Genomic DNA, 21433 nt, shown 5'->3' with positions numbered 1-21433 from the left:
TCCTTCTATGTCGTAGTGATAATAATTAACACTGTAATCACAGGCGAAGATCAAGAATTTGAAATAATGTTAAAATAAAGTTACGTTATGTGCAAAGTTATGTACATAGTCACTACTCTGTGCCATGAATGCTCTTTAAAAATAGAAATAAAACATAACTACATTTAAATTACATAATTTTCTTATAGTGCTGTAAAATCTGGCAGTCTTTAGTTTAATTGGCTCGCTCCTTCAAACAACCAGATCTGTGAGTTACCACACTAACTAGCATTGTTTATGACAAGATGGTTCACTCTGTGTAATAACAATTATCAAACAACAATAAAACTGTATTTTCATGTCATTAAAAGCACTTGCACTAAGGTAGATACTAGTTATGCAATGTATTTGAGTGGTATACTAATACAGAGAAATATCCCAAGAGTTAGTTGATTTTTCTTAGTATACACATGAGCCTTTAGGCGAGTGTATATACAAACAAGAATCAAGTATGAGTGGGATATTCATGGTATTCCACGAGAAAGCATTGCATAACTAATTTATCCCACGCAACTCATACTGATCGGTTTTGTTTTCCTGTTTGACGTCTGATTCCAGGAATTCAAAATAAAAAGGTCAATACTAGGGTATTCTTCTTGTATGTTTTAGATGTTGGCAGTAATTTTTTTCTGAATGAAAATTTTGACATGTCACAGGCTCTTCAATCCATCTTCTGGTGGGAAAAAATTGTAAGCCACGATGAACGCGGGGATTTTTTCATGGAATACTACCCGTTGCATACTGCAGAATATGCAATGGGTTTCTCGGTTTCTGATTGGCTGTATTCTCTATGGCATAGGATAAAATGTTATACATGTATGTTCTAGTGTTTTTGTAATTTTAATCAAGAAATTAATAATAATTCTACTGTCGTTTGCTGGAAACCATCGTGATAACGAAGTCTCACACATCACTATGGTCCTTAGTACTGGAGATCCACCTGAACACCTCATAAGATAGCTGACGTAACACAGTTATTTTGATTTTAAAGACTTTCCTTGGTTTAAGTTTCCATGACTTTCCAAGTTTTTCATTACTCATACTAAGGTCATACCTAAGGAGGGTACCATTCTCGGCTTGTAAGTGAGAAAATTTGCTGATGCCGTGGCTTCACCAATGTTTATAGAAAACGGGCCGGTTATTTATTCGAATTAGGGAATTGTACCAGAATATGTTAAAGTTGTCAACGGGGGGCCACATGCCTACTTACTTCCTCTCTTTTCTATTTCATGAACTTCGATGCAAGATAAGAAAGGGCAGACCCAGTCACACACTTTAAGGCCAACACAGTGTCAAATAAGTATGTTTTAATGATCGATAATAAACTACCTGGTTGTTCAAAATCTAATCCCCAATTAAAAGTTAACTGAGGATTCAACTGGTTCAAAAACTCTTCAAGGCTAACTTTAAGCTCAAGGTGATGAAAATTGTAACTTAAAACTGAAGGGAAATTGTTTTGGAAAAAGTTTTATTACACCTTTTGCCCTTCATTATCACGAAATAAAATTTCATTAGTGTTAAAAATTAAATCATTAAAGCGAATGTGTATTCATTGTATGATAAAATAGACAAACGTTTTAATTTTCGGCGTCATCAATAAGGCATTTTACAAAGAGAAGAACACCATTAATGCGAATATCAGTTCAATTTAATGGAAATAACAGAGCAAACATTAGACAATTCTTAATGTTCTTTAACGAGCGGATATAAATCCAGTGAGAAATTAGTCAGAAACCACGAAACTAAAAATCTTTTGTAATTGAAATTTTATTCGCGCAATGGAACGTTAACCCTAGGCTAATGAATCTTCATTCGCTCTAAAGAGTGTTGTTTTCGATAGAACGCTATTTTAATTGCCTTTAATGAATCTTCTTTTCATTTTGTAGCTAAACTTATTTAACATTAATTTTATTGACCAATATTTTCGCGCAAATGAAAATTTATTTCCTGATAATAAACGGCAAAAGGTGATATTACAAGATGGTTCCAAACTTGAAGTCGCGTGTTCCGTTTCACGCACCGTTATCCAGGTTGAGTTTTGTTGGGGATGAAACAGTTAAAACAATTCAGTTAACTGCATCAATGATAACATGAACGACAATAACAACAGATTAGAAGTGTTTCTACAAATTTATTTTACACACCAGGGAGACTTTTTGAGGTCATAGTAACCTTTGTGAAAGAACCTACACGACTTAATAGGTCTGAAAAGAGAAAATCTTAGTTCCGATGGAAGGTTTTGATCCCCACGCTGAATGAGCATAGACTCCTGAGTTTGACAAATTTTTTTGGCTTGATCATAAAGTATGTCAAACACTCCTAATCATGTCGCCAAGAAACCGCTTGGACGTCTCATAAAACCTCCAGCTTGTGACAAGGCCACGTTGAGTTGCTTAAATTTGCCAAAATACAAAAAGAGAGGGTAACGGTAATACACAAATCGTGGATTCCTGGTGAGAAATGCAATCGTTGCCGAGTTAAAGGTTCAATTTTTTTTCAAACTGAAAATTATTTTTTGTTATTTTGGACAGCCTAGGAGAAAAAGATTTAGTTAGGAGTTATTTAAAGCTAACTTAGGCCTAAATTACAACTATGATAACAGCAACTATGATAACCTCTAAACTGCCTTTCAAGATGCCTTTTTCTTCTTTCCTTTCTTTTCATTTTATTTTATACGTATAGATCTTTGTGCAATAAAGCATGTTATGTCAGGATGCTTATTCTAAACAAAGCTTACTTTAAACGCAAAGAAACAATGAGGTTAACCTGTTTAATCTCGGTTTGTTAGACCGCGTTCACACTAGGCCGAGTTATGTTTATCACGTTTGAAACATGTCTGACTAAAACAAGCGTTCATACTTGATGACTGAACCCGCGAAACTAGATCGAAACATACTTACAATAACCAACATCGAAACCACCTCGCGAGGTAGTTTCGATCGTGGTTTTTGTAAACAACTTCAAGACGGCGGACAGTGGCGTTTCTTTGGTCGCTGGGAAAACACAAAACTGGGGCTTTGTTGAGACGAAAACACTCATCGGTCTTTGGGCAGAAGAAGATATTCAACGCCAGCTCGCATCCATGGGTCGTAAGAAAAACATTTGGGAAGGCATAGCCATAAAACTTCAAGAAAGCGGCTATAGTCGAAGCGGCGACCAATGCAAGACCAGGATGCACAACTTGCAGCAGAAATATAAGAAGGTTAAAACACTGAACAATACCTCGGGTCAAGGAAAAATCTCTTTTCCCTTCTATGAGGTAATAGATAAAGTGCTAGGTCGCAAACCAAGTATAACTCCACTGTCAACACTGTCGTCAGTTGCGCGTGGATCGTCAAGCAGTAGTGACAACACGTGGGATGCACTGGGAACCGAATCTGTGTTGTCAAGTGTCGACGGCTTGGATGAGGAGAGATTTTTGTGTCAGGCTGTCACTGCAGAAAACGTCTCTGTCAATGGTAGCGAAGACGACGATGCACCTACCCTACCTACTTCTGAAAATAATTTAGAACAAAGCAGGCAAGAAAAGAAAACAGCCAAAGTCAACACCTGCTGACAAAATCGAAAGTTTCATGGAGAAATTTTTTGAAATTCAGCAAGAGTCCGAGAGACGATTCCTGGAGTCTGAAGAACGTAGACGTAAACAAGAAGCCGAGCAAGAAGAGAAAAGAGGACGGTTCGAAGCAGAACAGGATCAGAAACGAGAAAACTTTCGTCTGCGTGTTTTACAAACCATTGCACAAGGCGCCGGTGGCAGCAAAAGTTAAAGTAAACACTCAGTTCCGTTCTAGTTTCTTTAATTGCCTTTAAATTATGTTCCCTCTGACTTCAAATAATAGCTTTTATTCTGTTGTGTTAAGTCTAAACCAGCAGAGGTGAACTGCCGGCTCAAATATTGACAAGACTTCCAATGGGAACAATCTTTTTGAGAACACGTTTGGGAAAAACTTGTTTCGTCTAAAGCTGTTCAAGTTGAACTTAATTCCCTCAAGTGTGAACGCAGTCTTACAGCCTGCTTACGGATGCTCAAACAATCAGCAGTAATAGTGCTTTTTAATTTAGTGTGGAAAGTATGGTACGTATTTGCTTTGAACTCTAATTGGCTCATTATGCTGTTTCTGCTTGATGTGACTGGTTGATGATTACTTTTGATTTGTTTTGCGTTTATAAACTCAATCAAAAACCGCTCCAATGTCAAGAGATAAACTTATAACAAACTAGAAGTTAAGGTAGGACTAAGAAATGTTACTATTTGTTTCACGTGAAAGAGGCTTTGAATTCTTCTGTTTTAAACTAAGCTTGCTCGCTTTCTTTTGTGGTTCCATTAGTTTTTCCTTTTTCTTTGGAGGTTCTTTGTTTTCTTCTTCATCAGACCTATTCTGTGAAGTAAAGATAAACCACGTTTTTAGCAATGTTTCTGATAGGTTGTTACGTACAGGTGAAACTTGGCAAAGATTGTGAATCATTTTCTTATATCCTAAATTCTTGACCTTTCACTGGCTCGTCAGATAGAATATTGAGTCGCCCTGACTTAAATGCAAAATTCCCTGACTTTTCCCCCGCTTTGAAGAAACTGTGCTCTTCCTTGAGTACTCCCCGTCCGTCACAATCCTGATTGAGGCCTGTATCAAGTTTACTAATTACTAATTAACTAATTACTTACCTCATCTTGTTCATCATTATCGCCATCATCCTCTTCCTCCTCATCTTCACTTGATTCCTCTCTCAGTGCAGCCTCCAGTGTAGCGCCATTGATTTTAAAGTCTCGTGCTGTACTGCGCTTAAAGTGCTCCATCAGGTTGATCTACAGAATCACAACACGTGGAAATATTTCAGGTTTTATACTAGTGAAGATGGAAGACACCGGATACCAAGGTATCTGCCGTGAAGCAAAGGATGCAACACTGCAGCATATGGTGAAGGATTGCAATTTGAATGGCGGCTTGCAGCCAATAATATCAATTGGAAGAGTTGTTATTAATCACCATCCTAGCATAAGCATCTGTGCTTATTTTGGGAATGGGTGCAGAAAAGTAGGGAGGGCTGGAGAAAGTTGTAGCTCACCTTCGACTTCTTAGACAGCTGTATAAGGTAGCGCTCGTACTGTTCAATGGCATAAATCAGGTTTGGGATTGACTTGACTTCTTTCATCACCTTAGCCTAAAGAGAAGAGTTTGCTTAGTTAAAAATAATTTACACAATGTTAGGCGCCAAGGTGGAAAATTAAGAAAACCCCACAAAACGTCAGATGCTATCCTGCCTCTCAGAATGCCACCAAAAAAGAAACTGGCAGAATATTTAAAGAAGCAATTGAGATGAAAGATCCTAGACACACTGTACTGTCAAACCTGTGGTAAGCGGCTAGTACGCATCGTCGGCATAATGTCAAATAATCTGGAAAATATCCATCAAAACTACCGAGAGGAAATAACAACTGTATTCCAAAATTAAAGTCGAAAATACACCCTTACATTAGCTTCACAACAAAATGCAACGCGAAATCTTTCTAAGTGCATACTGGCATGCACTGCTTACCTTCCCTGGCACGGTCTGTCCTCTGGGCGCCTTTTTCTTGTCCTTAGGTTTATTCTTGGCTATAGTACTCTGCTCCAGAAGAGTCTGGGTTTGAGTGGCCTGTATATAAGTCAGAAGCGCATACACTTGCTGGGACAAGTGGGTGCCTGTCATTTTGACCTGCGGATCAATTTTAAAAGGTTACATGTCATGTTGTACTTTCGTTTGTTATTCCTAATGCGGCTTAAGTAGTTTAGGTAGTCGTGGTCATACGCACACACCCTGCAGTTGTTGCATTTAACCTAAATAATACAGTTATCATATATTCACTTGAGCATCCTGGAAACTAAATGTTCTTTAAAAACTCATAAAATCGAATTAATAGTACAGCAAAGAAAGAATCAGTTCTGTATTTTTTAAAAACTTAAGAGAGTGAAAAGACTTTTGTGGTCAGTTGTTTCCTATTTGCAGCTAAGGGCAAAGTCTAGAGCTTGAGCATGAAGAGTATTACCTCTCAGACGGTACCCATTTATACAACAGGGTAGAGCGACACGTTCCTGTTTAACCTAAACCAGTTTTGGTTGATTTGTCTGAGGTTCCCTATAGAACACTTTTCCGACCGTCAAAACACAGTTGTGGCTGGGAATACTCATTTCCAGACTTCTTCAACTTCTTCTGCTAAGACTCGTTGCTTCGGTTGTTCTTCAACAACTATTAGATGAAGTGGTTGCGCCATCAGAAAATTTGTTTTCGTGTTAGTAGAGATCAGTAGTTTGACACTTTCGTCCGTCCAGCTTGAACGTCTCGTCCTCGGCTCACAATAAACACATTGCAGTTTGATTGCATTAAACGTGACACCTCTCTCATGTCAAAGGTCTGTAAATCTTTTTTTCAAAAGACCGCCATTGTTGTTCGTTGAGAATTTGACCGTGACGACATGTGCACGACACGTTTACTATGTAATGACAGGATGATAAACTAGAGATCTGGGTCCTTTACCTGAATCGATATAAATATAGTCTCTGTACTCACCAACTTCTCAAACTTAGCAGGCAAGTAACCAAGTTTCTGGCTGTACAGGGACAGATACTGTAACGACAAACCATTGCAGCAGTTAACGTTCACGAGCAAAATGACAAATTTGCAAATGATAAATTTTGGGTCTATTCGCCTTAACAAGCTTTTACTTACATATCTTGCAAGACAACCAAGGCTAATGTACACTTTTGTCAGCACCTAAAAAGACATACCACATTATTGCACGGCGATTGCACATACCTCCAACAATGACAACAATTACAACTTCATATCAACTACATTTTATTTGCATGCAAACTGTTTTGAGCCGCTGTTTCTTAATGTCCTACTGGTATTGATCACGAGGAAATTCAATTTAGTTAATTTTTAGAGTGTTTTTGATAAGCAGCCAATCCGGAATCAGTGACAAGCTTTGACAAAGTTTGCCTATTAAGCAGTCAAGCAAAAGGCAGGCAAATTTGTTAATAGGCGATTACGGACAGTTGCGTAGTGACCTTGAGCGTTGCTTCTGTGCAAGGACCATCTGGTAGAGCAGACTGGGACAGTTCATGAAGAGTAGCTACTACAGTGCAAAGACGATGGCATATGGCTTGCTCCAACATACCACGAGGACAACTGTCTGGGGAATCTGACACCTTCTCTTCTAACAGGAAAAACAAACAGCGTTTATTTCAACCCAGTTAAAAACAGGGAAAGCAGTTCAACGAACAGAATGATCAGTGAATGCGTCACATTAAATGTCTCCCTTTTCGTTTCCCCAACAGGTACTAATTGCAAAGCCAATACAAAGATATTGTTAAGGTTCATCTGCAAGCGAAATGTAAACTTCTACTTTCCAAGTGTAATTACTTTTTTTGGTACCATTCTTACCTGATGTTCTTTTTGACATCATATCGCCTTTCACCTTCACTAATGCCCAGTCCATTTCATCCACAATTTTCTCAATTTGATTCACCAAGAGCAGCTACAGATAATATATCAATGCACATTAGTTTAAAAAATAAACTACAAGACAGCTTCGTGAATAATTTCAATAATCTTTCGACGACACGTAAGATCATATCACCTACAGACTTCAAAGGGAAGAGATGTGGATGTTTACCGTTGTGTAATGCAAAGATAACCCTGATGTTTGCAATACTGCTGTTTTAGTTACAAGCAGACCCGCTTGTTTGATTTTGGCATGGGTGAGTGAGTGGCAAGCTACAAGTTAAGTTACAAGCTGTTTCAAGCAAAGCAAGCGCGTGAAAGGGGCTGGGAAGGCCAATAAGAGGATGCCACAAGCTTTAGCTCGTGAACCGTTACAAAATACTTTTCTAAAACAGAATAGTAAATATCGATGTATGCAAATAAGGTTGTTAAATGATGTTTGTGAAAAATTTTAAACATTTCATATCCGATTGGTCTACAAACACTACAACAACATTTACTTCCTTGGATGTAACCGTAAATGATGTACCTTAATTAATGACTACAGATAATTTATGCATCATGTCCTGTACACCCTTAGTGATAGCAGACTCAGTAATGTTCACTCCTATTAGAGGCCCTTTAATACAGGAGTCCCTCTCCTGGGTAAGCAACTCTCACCTTGGGTACTGAAATTGAAAACCTAAGTGAAACCAAAATAAGGAAGCCAGCTTTCCGACTGATGGTGTGAATGGATCATTTAGAAATGCAGAACACAGGCATTAACTACACATTATATATTTGCTAAAGAAGTGTTGTTATTACTTACAGCTACAGTGGGTGCAGCAGTCCTTGGGTTAATGATAGCGTAATGTGTTCTGTCTTCAACCTCAATTTCCTGACAAAGCAATCATTAGTAAAAGTAATAGACCTAAATGAATGTCTTTTCTTTAGTACTGTTAACAGCTACAACAAAGATGATGACTAGGTGCTACCGGTAATTTTGACACTCTGTACAACAGGTCAAAGGCACTGTTGAGACCACTACACCATCAATGATTGCACTCCAACAGCACACCTTGCTGTTTGCTTCACCTAGAGCGACCTGGACGTCTGCACAAGCTGTGAACCAAACCGCAGTTTGCAAAACATTGCTTTTCACAAGGAACTTGGGAGTCACGGCTGGTAAAATGGGCAGCTCAATACATGGAAGGTTGCATTGCAAAAAAGAAGGACATTTAAGAACACATTATTTACATTTAAGTACATTTACGCAAAATAATCTGTTCTCAGCCAAGTTCTTCCATTTTGTCAATTTAACACTGTTCAATCCCAGTGTTTTTTAATCTAGTAACATACAATGACTGGCATGATACAAGTCTGTAGCAACCTCTAAAAGAACATGCCAGACAACTGAACCGTAGGTGATCAATGTGTTATCAAGAATATAATATTTACTTGGTCAACATCGCCAAGCTGGCTGTGAACATCTTGGGCTACATCACGTACCTAACGACAAAACAAATTTGAACATAACTGTTAAAAGTGTGTTCATCCTTACTCTTGCCAGATGCCTCCTCCTTAAATCTAGACCGAGGAGCTGTACATAGCAAATACCGCAATAATGAACTCAAAGCCAACAAGGACTGCAGTGCGTAGAATGCCACAAGTTCATACATGATTTTATGGAACACGTGTTGCTTGATAGAAGACAGCCCTGGTTAATGAGAAATGGGAATGTCACCAGAGGAGCACATTTGTGTTTAAAGAAGCCTAGGATAAGAGCTGATAGCCCTTTATTAGTGTGACGCCAATCACAACATGCACCTAGTTCTTTCAAGTAGTGTATCCAATGTATTACCACAGAAAATATCCATACCTCCCCCCATGAAAAGGTTTTTGGTTTAAATTCAACTGACAATATGGAAATGCCAGTTTAGGTTCATACTTTCCTTCCCCACAAATTTCTGGTGACCTTCTATGAGGAAGTTTGGATAATTTCCTGAACGTACATAATATTCCATGTTAAAGTCTGTAAATTGTTGTATTGTAAACTGACGGTGGATTAAACAGATACATTGGCAACAAGTCATTTAAGTTTAAATTTTGTTATTCTCTGACTGAAGTTTGAGGGAAAAAACACATGCATAAGATTTTATTTTATCTTACCAAACCTGCACTCATTTTGGACTGCAGTGTCAAGGAATACAATAGGGACATCAAGCACTTTGTGAGTGAAGGGTCATCTACAAAACACAACATTGCTCAAGCCGTTACTCTCCACTTACATATTCGAAAGAGCATCTTATTTGTTTTCCAAAACTTCAAACATCTAGAGTATTTCAGCAGGGTTGGCACAATGGGAAGAGGTAGACTTAGAACTGTAGTGTGAGTCCATGACTGGACGCAGAAGATGCCCTGGTTTCTTTGACTATTCTACAGTTTTCCTGCCCCCATAAAAACTGGAACAATTCTTAATTCCAGTAAGCTTTGGATGCACACAATTTATAACAAACAAGTGATTTTGTTTTCCTATTTTACTATAATGAATCTTTTACTTCTTACCAACATTGTAATCTGCACAAATTCTCTGAGCCCAGGCCTGTAACTGGTCAAACTAGAGAACAAATCAAAACAGGATGAAGCCCATTAAGGTTACTCCAAACCTTCGCGGGTGCCTTCCCGAAAAAAATTCGTACGCGCGTTGTTTTTTAGGAAACCACCACAATCTATATATCGATAAAAAGCTAATTTAATGCAGAATTCGATAAAATTATAAGCTATTTTGGTTATTCCTCTGCTAAGGCGAAGGAAGCCGGTAAACAGTAAAATGACAGAGCGCCATTCCGTCGAATTAATTGGGTATCAAACGTGATCTCTGACGAAATGTAGCTGCACAGTGTTAATCACAAATCATCAATCTCTCAAAGGGTGTGAGCATTTCCCCGTATTCCTATTGGTTTTCTTTTAATATATCTGTCAAGTTCCAGTAAAAAAGAATTTGCAAACGTGTTGCGTTCCGAGGCCGCCAGGAGGGAAGTATTTGATTAAAAAAAAAATGCCGACACCCTTTTGTTCCTCGTTGTTCAGTTAACTTTCGGGCCAAATTTCACGAAATTCCGTCAATTCTACATACCCTATTAATTCATTTGAAAAGGAGGCATTTTGCAGAAATCGTATTGCGAGTTTTCGCCTTCTAAAGATTTAGAAGCATGTCACGCCTTCTCGGAGAATTATGTCAACACCGGGCTCACACTGTGAGCCGCCAGCCAATAACATAGTAGAACCCCTGACGTTCACAGGAAGCAAAATGGTGCTTCGCAGGAAAGTTATAGTTTTTCAGTCATGTTTTTCCCAGTTAGCTTCTACAAGCACGTTTTCGGTATTACCTAGGGGAAAAAACGATTAACAAAAAAGAAACGAAAAGAAAAGAAGATAAACCGACAAGCAAGCGCCAATGCAGCATCATAGGGAGGCGCTAGTGGCCGACATGAAAGCTATCGGGTAAGTTTTGTTTGTGTTCAGTAACATTGCAAGTCTTCGAATTGATGAGCGTATTTTGGTTTATAAACCAAGATGTGCAAGAATACTAGAACCCCCAAAGGCAATCTCCTACACTTAACCAGGCTCGAGGATGTAATAAATGAGGTTTAAAAACATGGTTTTATTTTTTTTTATTTGTTGAATATGTCGAGAGATACGACTTTTCAAACCGTTTTGCCGGGTTACACGTTAATGAGTGACGCATAATTTCATACCCGTTCCACATGATAAAAACTCGCTTCCATTTTTCGATTGAAAATGAAGTTCTTATGAACAGTCTTTTATAGAATATTGAAACTACAATACACGAGGGTTTTTAAATTTAATGAAAGTACATTTACAGCAATAACAACATAAGAGTTGCACAGTTTCAAGGTGAAATCAGTAAAAAGTACAAGTGCGCAGCGTGAATCGTGAACTTGTAAACAAAACCGGAAACGAAAGTTTATGCGAATATTTTTCAATGAAAAGCAAACGCGCATAATAATGTCTCACTGCATCTCATAGCACATTTTAATAGCTTTATTTCGGTGCAAGAACGAGAATTTTACGATGATTCAAACCCGAGCTATAGATTTTTGAACATTTTGCATCTTAAGTATCACGTAACACGCATCAACAGAGAGGCCGTTACGCGCACTGGAGATGTAAGAAAAACTAAACGTGTAGCTACTTTCGGTAGTACGTTTTCAAATAGTTTATTAAATAACGTTTTAAAGCATGGTTTTCTTCCGTTCAATAGTTCAAAAGATATGAATTTTCAAACTTTTGGTTACACGTTAATGACTGACGCATAATTTCCATGCGTGCAAGATAAAAAACTCGCTTGAATTTTTCAAATGAAAATGAAGTTCAAATCGCCATTCTATTTTACAAGATCGAAAATAGAATATACAAGGCTTTCAATATCAATTAAACTACATTTATAGCATTAAAAGGATAGGAGTTTCCCACTTTTCAAGTTGAATCAGTGACCAGAAGGACTACGCCCGTGTCTTTTCACTTGTAGCATCGCGTTTTTGAGTTCTCTTTCGAGGAGCTCGTTTGCAGCTTTCTCAAGAGCCTTCGTATGTGCAGTCCACGAAACATTGCTCACTGGCCTAGCAAGATTCAAGATACTTAGCACCTTCTGTGCTGCAAAGTGATAAGAAATTGACTTGCCTATTTCCAAAACCACAGCACTCAAACTCGAATGTAAACAAAAAATGCTAATAAGTTGAAATGAAGCCGTTGCCGCGAAAAGGTCGCTGGGGAGTCCACGCCTTACAGAGATTATGTCACCTTGAAAACTTATTAACTTTTTTACGAAAATACCTTTTTCTCAATGTGCTCGCGCGTGTTTTAAGATTTCAAATAATTTGTTTTTGAAAATGTAAGTTTAAGTAATTAACTTTAATTTGACCGAAAAATAAACATTCGGTTAAAAGTAGCCCCTCGAAGGTTTGGAGTAACCTTAAGAACTGAAAAATGACATTTGCTGTATTTGCTGTCCCTTGAATATCAGAGTTTTGAGGAGTTACCTGTTGTCCATCTGGCTCCAAATGATGAGCTAACAATGAGATGACATTTACAAGTGACTGGCTGTCCTTCAAACTAATGTCCCCATCCTCATCAGGGGAAGATATGATGCTCACAATTAAATGCTGAAAAGAAACGTTTACATTGTTTACACAAATGAAAAACTAATATATAAAATTTGACCTTTGCTATTGAATTCCAGGCCTCAGGTTCCTGGGTTTTTTTTTTTTTAATCTGGTTTAGCTTAGCTAGTTTAAACAGAGTCCTGGTTAAATAGGAAATAAACAAATAACAGAAAATCAATACAAAATAGCACAGTAACAAAATACACAGAGACGCACTATTATTAATGGGATTCCCTACAGAAGCGCTCGAAGTGGCGTTCCGCCAAGGATTTGAACATACTTAAGTCAGTTGCTGATCTCATATTACGCGGCACCATTAATATAATCCTGAAGCTTCCCTGGTATTTGGTTGTTTTAGCTCGGGGCAGTCGTAACTGGTCACGATGCCTGGTGAAATAGGCTTGAATGCCTGTTCTAATCCAACCAATTAGTTTTTAACCAATGTTCCTTTCCATTTGATTTATGTGCCTGTATAATTTTAATGCTGAGCTCCACTAACACCTTGCAATGTAACTTTTCTACACGACTTACTTGTAAGAATTGAAACAAACCTGGAATTTCCTTATTTGAGAATAAACAGTTTCTTGGTTGGGTGCCTCAACAGTTGTATCTTTTTCTCCTTCCTGGCTTGAATCTAGAAAATAAAACTCTTTTTTTCATAATTTGGTAATCTCTTCTGATCACCAAGCGACGCAAAAAAGAAAAATGGATTCATGTAGGATAATAAATAATACCTTCCAAAAATACCATAGCTAGTCGAGGATTACCTATTATTACAGGCCAGCGGCACTCCACAATATAATACATAAACAAATGAATCCTGTTCCATTGTCGAACAAAATAACTTTCCATTCCTACTGCCTACACGAAACCTGATGTCCATTGGAGTTCCCTTGGTAAAATTGTCAGTAATATCTGTCAAGCCTACCAAAACTAAGTATTCTGTTCTCCCTAAAAATGAAACTCATAAAAAAAGTTACAACCATCCAAATATTTGAATTAAAAGGTAGATAGCAACAGAGTTTGTATGCATTAACACTACTCGGAATTTTTAAGTGAACTACCCCTCAGAGAGAGTTGCCTGTATTAATAGTATTGGTGCGTGTATAAGGATATTTGACTGCTGGTAATACCATTTACTATCAGAAGAAAAAGAACCATACCAAAGTATTTTCACACAAAACTGAGCCTTAATAAGGTGTTTCTGTCATGTAGCACTTAGTGATTGCAGCACCATGAAACGGCCCCCTGAATTGGTTTTAAAACCCACCTATCATGTTCATGAAGTGAGGCAACTTTTGAGGAAACCGGCAGCACATGATGTTAACCACCAAGCAGAATCCCTCCACGCACAAACTGTTGATTTTCTTGCCCTGAATAACATTTGAAAGTAAACAGTGTGAATAAAGAACTGCGGATTTGAGGAAGATTACAATTAATTGTGAACTAAATGACATAAAGACTTAATTCATTCTTCTTAGTTAGTGTTCCAGAAGTGGAAAAAAAACAGTCACCAAACTTTGGACATTATATTTCTGTTAATGTGTGCAAATGTATGGCAACCAAAATAATAGATGCCAGTGACAGGGAAGGGAACAGCTGTTGTCAACAAGAATATCTCAAAAAGGTATAGCAACAGAAGCAACCATTACCCATTACCCGCTACCCATTAGGAGTTTGAGGTTTCCCTCGAGGATATACTTGACTGCTGGGTCAACAAATTTACTCCAGGGTTATGTTGTTGAAGTCTTTCCATGTGAAATGAAACCATAAATTTTCAATACATAGAAATGTCTTGAATATCACAGTCAAAGGTTAAAGTGTAGCACAATGTTCGGATGGAATGTGTCATACGTAGCACTGTTCTTCCTTTCACATCTGATTAAACTGTCACCATTTCCTCCTGCAATCTAATGCCAGCTCAACATTCTCAACTTTGGACTAGCAATTCCAATTGTTCACCTAAAACAAGCACATCTGCTTTCAACTTATCCACCGTACGTAAGACCAAGAACCTTAAAGCACTAGCAGGCAAACTTTGTCCAGATCTCTTACACTTGGCTCGCTGTTATGCTTCATCTTACAATTTACAATACTTTATTTGCCATCACGAGTAAATATTTACAATAATTAATTATATAATTATAAATAAACGGCTTGAAAGCTAAGGTTCCCTAACAAGAAAAGACAGGATGAATAAAATTAAACAAGCAGGGGTTAAGCACTGAGATACCTTGTCTTTCTTGTCAGGGTCTTCCTGTAAACAGCTCTCTCCACTCACATGCTTCCAGAACACTCTAGAAATAATGACAAAGTCAGTTTAAGACATCTTGAGCTCTTTTGTATGGAAAATCAGTAAGAATTTTCTGCCAAATGGAACGGCACAATTCCCAAGCACTTTTCAACTGTATGGAAAAAAAAGGTTCCTACATTGGGGGACAAAAATGGAACGGTTCTTTCCACTGGTGATTTTGGAAAATAAAAGGCATATCTCACTGAGGAGCATGGCACTAATGTTCTGAAGCAAACAGTAATGTGATGTTCTGGTAATTCCAGTAAGAAAAAGAAAAAAACTGGTTTTTCCATACAAATGGAAAGTGCTTCTTGGGACTCAAACCATTTCCAAAGGATCTAAATAGTGAGCAAAACTGATGTACCTTGCACTAGTACAGCAAAATTTGTAAATATTTTCCTTGCTGGATCCACCAGGTCCTGAACAAACTGCATTTTCATTAATCTATGGAGAAAAAATATCAAAGTCACGCAACATGAATATAAAATAATCCTGTTTGAAAAGATGTGCCCAAGAACCTAACGTTAATCTCTGCAATAAGATTCCAGAATAGACAACCCTGTAAATACCTGACAAAGAGACTTTAACAGACATGCATTGTTCCTACACAATTTTGCATCAGCTCAGTTTTTAATCCTTGCTCAACACCTAAAATTATTGAATTGGTCGTTACATAGAGCAGTTTTTAATTTCCTGTTAAAAGTAATTTGGTACTTACTTTGATTTTGCTTGCTCTGTGATTGGTTAGTAAACCTTGCACCACTTTCTCAACCAAATGGAAGCAAAATCAAACCCAGTCATGACTGGCTGGCTCATATGCTCCCCTCTTACTGCTTCACTGTACTGTTTACATCTCTTATGACTGAGTGGAGGTTTTACACCACTCAAATGAAAACCATATCTTTCTTAATTGTCTTCAACAATTGCGTTGAAGAAGCCACGCTCCTCCAAGTTTCAACCATGCTTTTAGCCAAAGCTATGAGTTAATTAAGCATCCAAAGGAATGGCTCCAGCTAAATTTGTAAAAGAGGTGGTGAATTTTGACTGATTTTTTTATTTTTGAGAAAGTGAGCAACCTTACTGAACACCCCAACCTTTGGGTTAACAGGCATAAAGACTCTCTCTGTGGTTTATGGCCGACTACAATCATTGTGGAGCTGGCTGATTCAAAACACAATGACAGGCCTGATTCACTAATTCACCTTAACCTTTATAATATAGGTGTTCTGGTTATCATGCAAAGTTTGAAGCTCCATATCTAGACATTTACTTTAATAAGCTGACTTATATTCAGTGATTGTTTGTTTCTTTAATTTTAGCTTTTTAGCCTTTTTATTACGTTTTTAATCTTGTCATGCGCATTTGAACATTTCATGAAATTTGCGCAATAGAAATGTTATTATTATTATTCTTTGATACACAAAACCACCATCTAACAGTAATTTTTATATTCCTCAGAAGGCAAAGGCTGATAAGTACCTCATTGAGCTTCTGAAGAGCTGTATTTATGGCATACTTTGCCAAGTCTCGTGAGCCTCTCAGAAGAGTTAAACCTTGTTGATGACTTGGAGCTGTGTCGCTAATGGGGATCCAAGGGGAAAAAGGAACAAAGACGACATGAGACCTGTTCAATAAATAACACAACAAAATACTACCCATATTTAAAAATTAGAAAAAACGCTTCTTGTTTAACAGGAAGTGACCTGTTTTTATAGGAAATGGTATCACGTAGGTTAGGGTTAAACCCTTGAGAGAATGCCCATAGGTATTTAACATACTAAATGATACACAATGCATTATAGGGCCTTTTACAACAAAATAATGTAAAATTTGAAATCTTTCAGGGAAGATTTAATACATGCACCCCTACTGAACTCCATGTCTAAGCGCATTTTAATTTTTTATCCAATATTATACAAAGGTTTAGGAGGATGGTCCAAAACCACCTCTAAACATAACAGTAGTACCTAAACAAAGCTCTCAGCAAGGTTGCAGAGCATTCTAGAGACAGCATGGTCTTAGCTCCCTGCTTCCCTGCTGTTGACCGAGCTTTCTTTCCTACAACAAAAAAATATAAATATATAAACAGATAACATAAATAGACAACCAATGCAGATGCCTACGTATTAACCTAACTAAGGTTTCAAGTCCATGAAACAAAAAGGGGCATTAATCCCTCTGGATGCCACTAAGTTTATTTTTAAGAGAGGACTGTAAAACTGATGTCTAAGTATTCTAATAGAACATTCATATAACATGTCTGCATTTAGTAACATGGAGAACCTTCTAGCATGCTGTAAAATAAGTATAAAAGTAAAATGGCATTTAGGGTGAGAAAGACGAAGTATGAAGTGTAATGTACAGTGATCTTGTGAGTGTGTTCAGATAATTATGCAAAACATGTCCGTTCCTACTACATGTACCAGCCATCTTGTATTCAGTCTTGAAACAAACCCTGCTCTTCCAGGATACTCGTACATGTAACTCTTTGTCCCAGTATACATCAGGGAAGAGCAGGAAACGTGCACATTTCTCCGAAGAAATGGTAGGTTTTTCCAATTTTATAGCATCGACATGATCAACAACACCACAATCAACACTTCCTTTGGAGAAAGTTTTTAATAGTTTGCCTAATTGGGAAATAATGTTGTATTTTACGTATCCATGTTTGGGAATATTTCTGCAAAACTTAAGTTGTTCAAATCCAATGATATTGGGGAAAGTCCAATGTTGTTCTAAGCTATTTTCAAAGAATAGGAAAGTTTTTAAAAAATGTCACCAAATGACAATCATTTGACACTACTTTACCAATGTGCACCGCAAAACTAGTACTACCAACTAAATAGGTTTAGTTAAAACAACACAGAGGAGAACCTTACCAGCAGTATTTGCTTTTTCCTTAAGTATCTCAGACAGCTGCTGATAATTTTCAAACAACTGGACTACTTCTTCAGCTGATTCAGTACTATTAACAACAATAACATGATCTTGAGAATTAAGGCCAGCAAGAAAGATTCTTTAGATTGAGGAATGGTTGACCTGCTAAACCTAACCCCTTGACAAAAGCTAAAGCCAACAGACTATAATTTATATTAATCTATCAAATATAACTATTTTCTTGTTCTCTGCTGAGAAATAGATGTCATCATTCTAATTGGGGCTCATTTATTCTGAACCTCAGCACACAACTTTACCACGACTTTAAAAAAATGTTGCCTTCATGGTGAAGTAATATAAATACAAATTTTCAAATTGCATTTCCCAAGCTTCAGTGAGCTGAAATGTAACTTACCTTAATTCGCCTTCAGCAAAACTGTACTCTAACAAGACCTACAGAGGACAAGCCTTGTTTATTAATAAAATTTAGAATTCTTAATTTTGAAAAAAAAAGTGTTAAGGTTTTGATAGTACTGGGGAACATAGTACACACCTCATACACCCCAAGAACCAGTAGGGCCAAGATGTTGTTCTTGATACCAACACTTGAGGCCAGGGAAAAATCAGCAGACTTATCCTGGAATAGTTAAGATTAAAATAAATAAATAAATAAATAAATAAAAGGACAAATTGCATGCTATGCTTAAAAGCAAGACTGTTATCTAAAACATAAACCGTATTCATAAAACATGACTCCACAAAAGTTACCAGCTCAAAGTCCTCCATTTCAGACTTGTTCATTCGGCGCACAAGTGACTGATATAGATCCTCTAGTTCATTGAAAATATGCTCCATAGATTCTGAATTAAAAAATAAAGTAAATAGACCACAACCAGTAAAACACCTCAATAAAAAGCAGCTCTAGAAATGCAGGAGAAGTGAGATTCATGAAATTCTCTTTAGCTGAGGTCAATCATAGTACTGTTTCTTATCAAACGGCATTTGTAATTCAATAATACAAGGGTTTCACAACACTGATTCCAGAGATATTTCAGTTTACCTACCATTCTCCTCCTCCTCATCTTGGTTATGGTTTTCGATGCATTTTGCCATGGAGTGAAGTAGGTAACACAGCAGATGAGCCTAAAATGAAATATTCTTCTTGTATAAGAACCAAAGGCCTTCTGGATAAAAGAAAAGGCTTTTACTTTACGGAACTTACCAGTGGCTCTGTTAGGTAAACTTGATCACCTGAGGCGGACAAGCATGGCTCCAGTTTGACCGGTGGATTGACATTTTCATCAGACTCTGCATACTTCAGAAACTTTAACAACAACAACAAAAACAATGCTTGAGAATAAAGTAAATGTAGTCTCACTCAAGGAGGGAAACTCAAACTTTAAAAAATTTTGAATCAGGATATGAAAGATGTTCCCAATGCTTATACTTACATAGCTAGAAAAATTGGAATGCTCAACACACACAGCTTTCTCCACAAAATATGTAGTATGTAATATTTTTTTTCCCCCAACAACTTTGTAGTTTATTGTAACAAAACAAAACTGCTTTACAATAATTACAGTAGTTCAGATTACAAAACGTTATAATTGACAATTTACACTATTTGTAGTATGTAATATTGGCACTAGAGTTAGACGTTTTTATACATTCTTTAAAGAACATGCAACTTAAAATTTAATAGCCTGTGTAGTTAAAACCAAACTCCAAACCAAGATGAAGTTATCTCTATTAACTGCTGAAAGATTTGCTAACTTAAAGGCATGACCTCAGACATACTATCTCAGTTAATTTAGTGGATAAATATTAGTGCACAGCTGCAGAAATATTCTGAACAAAAAATGAAATCAACACCACTTGTTAAACAATCAAGTTACCTGAGTATTCAGCATGTCCAAAATTGGCTGTTGCAGCTGAGGGTTCCTACAAAGCACATCAAACAGTCCCTAAAACAAAAACAATTACAGAAATTGAAAAATTTCCAAGAAATATGACTAATAAGGTGATGAATAAAGTGAAGAAACCAAAGCGTGAAATAACCAATTTAATTGACTCCCGGTAACTCGAACTTTCACGGGAAATAAGAAAAGTTTTGAGTCATCAGAGGATGGAAACAAATGATAGGAAATTAGCAAATAAAACAGTGCTTTGTTAGGTGTTTGATTGCTGTTCAAACAATGTATTTATTCAGGCTTTTTACAAAGAAAGAGTAAAAAAGGAATAACGTTTTGCGGGGACAGCTACTATTAGAATATCTTCATAAAGTTATAGCGTGGATTTAGAGTTGCAAAATCCTGAATTTAAGATTTTGGACTGCCAAACTCCTGAATTGAAGATTTTGGACTGCCAAACTCCTGAATGCAAGATTTTGGACTGCCAAAACCTTGAATTTAGGATTTTGGCAGTCCGATTCTTGAATTCAGCATTTTGGCCTTCCCTTCCAACATTTTGGACTTCAGGATTTTGGCAGTTGTTAACTCTAACTTTAAGTCAACTCTACTGAAATAACTCTATTGCTAGTCAACCTCAAGTTTTGCTAATGTTTTGTGTACAAAACAATGCAAAGCACCAAAAGAAGTTGAAGAATACCATGGTGTGATTACTGCAGTATTACATGCACTGTACTGTAGTTGTACTGTTATTCTGTACAGAAATGGCCTGTTAATACTAAATAGTCCCTGAGGCTTCGCGGTCAATCTATTTCTTTCCATGATTCTAGAGAGCTTGATATGTTACATTTGAATTGTCAACTTGCTGCTCCACAAACTGTAGGTACACAGCACGTTCATGACGAGGCGCATTTCCTGTTCAGAGGGTCGTTTTGGGGGTGCTTTAATTGTCACCTGTGTCATCCTCCTCTTTATCGTCCATTGCAGACGAGAGCTTTGTATTTTTCCTCCAAAGATTTTGTAGTTAGCTTACCTTTGCAAGACTTTTTTTTTGTCATTTCCAAGCGTTATTGATTAAACTCTATGAAAGTGAGCTTCATTGCAATAGGTGGAAACACATGAAAGTCTGGTCATTTTGCAAATACCATTTCCTCCTTTTTGCTGGCTGATATGCAGAAAAAGTAGTTAACATTGGAAATGAAGAAGGCGTCGAAGTGTCATGCACACTACGACTCAAGGCATAGAGGTTTACTGACATAATTTATTATTATGTCATTATTCTGCCTAGAAAGTATTTATTACTACTTACACAACTTTTAATGTTGACTTTATGACAAAATTAGGAATACATATAAGTAAGGAACTGCCTCTTAGGCTCAAAAATTGTCACCAAAAACTCAAAACATTTTAATCTGCTGTTTACAAAGCTGTCCTTCCTTATACAAAACCAAGAATGCTACTTATGAAAAAAATTAATGCTCACTTGCATTCATGCCACAGAATGACACATGTAGAGCTTCTATTGACATTACCTCATAAAGTTGCACCCTAACATCTGCTTGCTGCGTAAGACACCTGCGGAGGTTTCCTTCAAATAAAGGAAGCAAAATAATCAATGGCACTTTAAAAAAATAATCAATAACAAAATTTTAAGGTGACAATTTATCTCA

The 21433-nt window shown here is 37.1% G+C and overlaps 1 protein-coding gene across 3 annotated transcripts in view; it reads right to left on the bottom strand.

The window, feature by feature from the left end:
- Nucleotides 1-4075: 4075 nt before the first annotated feature.
- The window catches only part of LOC146464936 (Fanconi anemia group I protein-like), a 45212-nt gene continuing 27854 nt past the window's right edge, over nt 4076-21433 (bottom strand). For 2 of the 3 annotated variants that reach the window (XM_085129164.1, XM_085129165.1), the window contains exons 25-51: nt 21296-21351; nt 19752-19820; nt 19079-19180; nt 18921-18999; nt 18625-18716; nt 18410-18493; nt 18272-18309; nt 17859-17944; nt 16947-17037; nt 16459-16558; nt 15344-15423; nt 14920-14983; nt 13957-14059; nt 13238-13320; nt 12564-12686; nt 10066-10117; nt 9670-9746; nt 8959-9009; nt 8330-8398; nt 7453-7555; nt 7086-7231; nt 6745-6789; nt 6586-6642; nt 5575-5733; nt 5104-5199; nt 4703-4843; nt 4076-4418 (exon numbers count right to left, since the gene is read on the bottom strand). In XM_085129164.1, the coding sequence (XP_084985290.1) occupies nt 4275-4418; nt 4703-4843; nt 5104-5199; nt 5575-5733; nt 6586-6642; nt 6745-6789; nt 7086-7231; nt 7453-7555; nt 8330-8398; nt 8959-9009; nt 9670-9746; nt 10066-10117; nt 12564-12686; nt 13238-13320; nt 13957-14059; nt 14920-14983; nt 15344-15423; nt 16459-16558; nt 16947-17037; nt 17859-17944; nt 18272-18309; nt 18410-18493; nt 18625-18716; nt 18921-18999; nt 19079-19180; nt 19752-19820; nt 21296-21351 (2390 nt within the window). In that variant the 3' untranslated portion in view covers nt 4076-4274. Of the gene's footprint in view, nt 4419-4702; nt 4844-5103; nt 5200-5574; nt 5734-6585; nt 6643-6744; nt 6790-7085; nt 7235-7452; nt 7556-8329; nt 8399-8958; nt 9010-9669; nt 9747-10065; nt 10118-12563; nt 12687-13237; nt 13321-13956; nt 14060-14919; nt 14984-15343; nt 15424-16458; nt 16559-16946; nt 17038-17858; nt 17945-18271; nt 18310-18409; nt 18494-18624; nt 18717-18920; nt 19000-19078; nt 19181-19751; nt 19821-21295; nt 21352-21433 lie in introns of all 3 variants that reach the window. The other variant, XM_085129166.1, reaches the window with a different exon arrangement.

This window comes from Pavona decussata, unplaced genomic scaffold (genome assembly GCF_977016875.1).
Source record: "Pavona decussata unplaced genomic scaffold, jaPavDecu1.1 SCAFFOLD_161, whole genome shotgun sequence".
Classification (NCBI taxonomy): Eukaryota; Metazoa; Cnidaria; class Anthozoa; order Scleractinia; family Agariciidae; genus Pavona; species Pavona decussata.
Note: the sequence above shows the minus strand (reverse complement) of the source record. Positions and strands in the feature narration are given on the sequence as shown.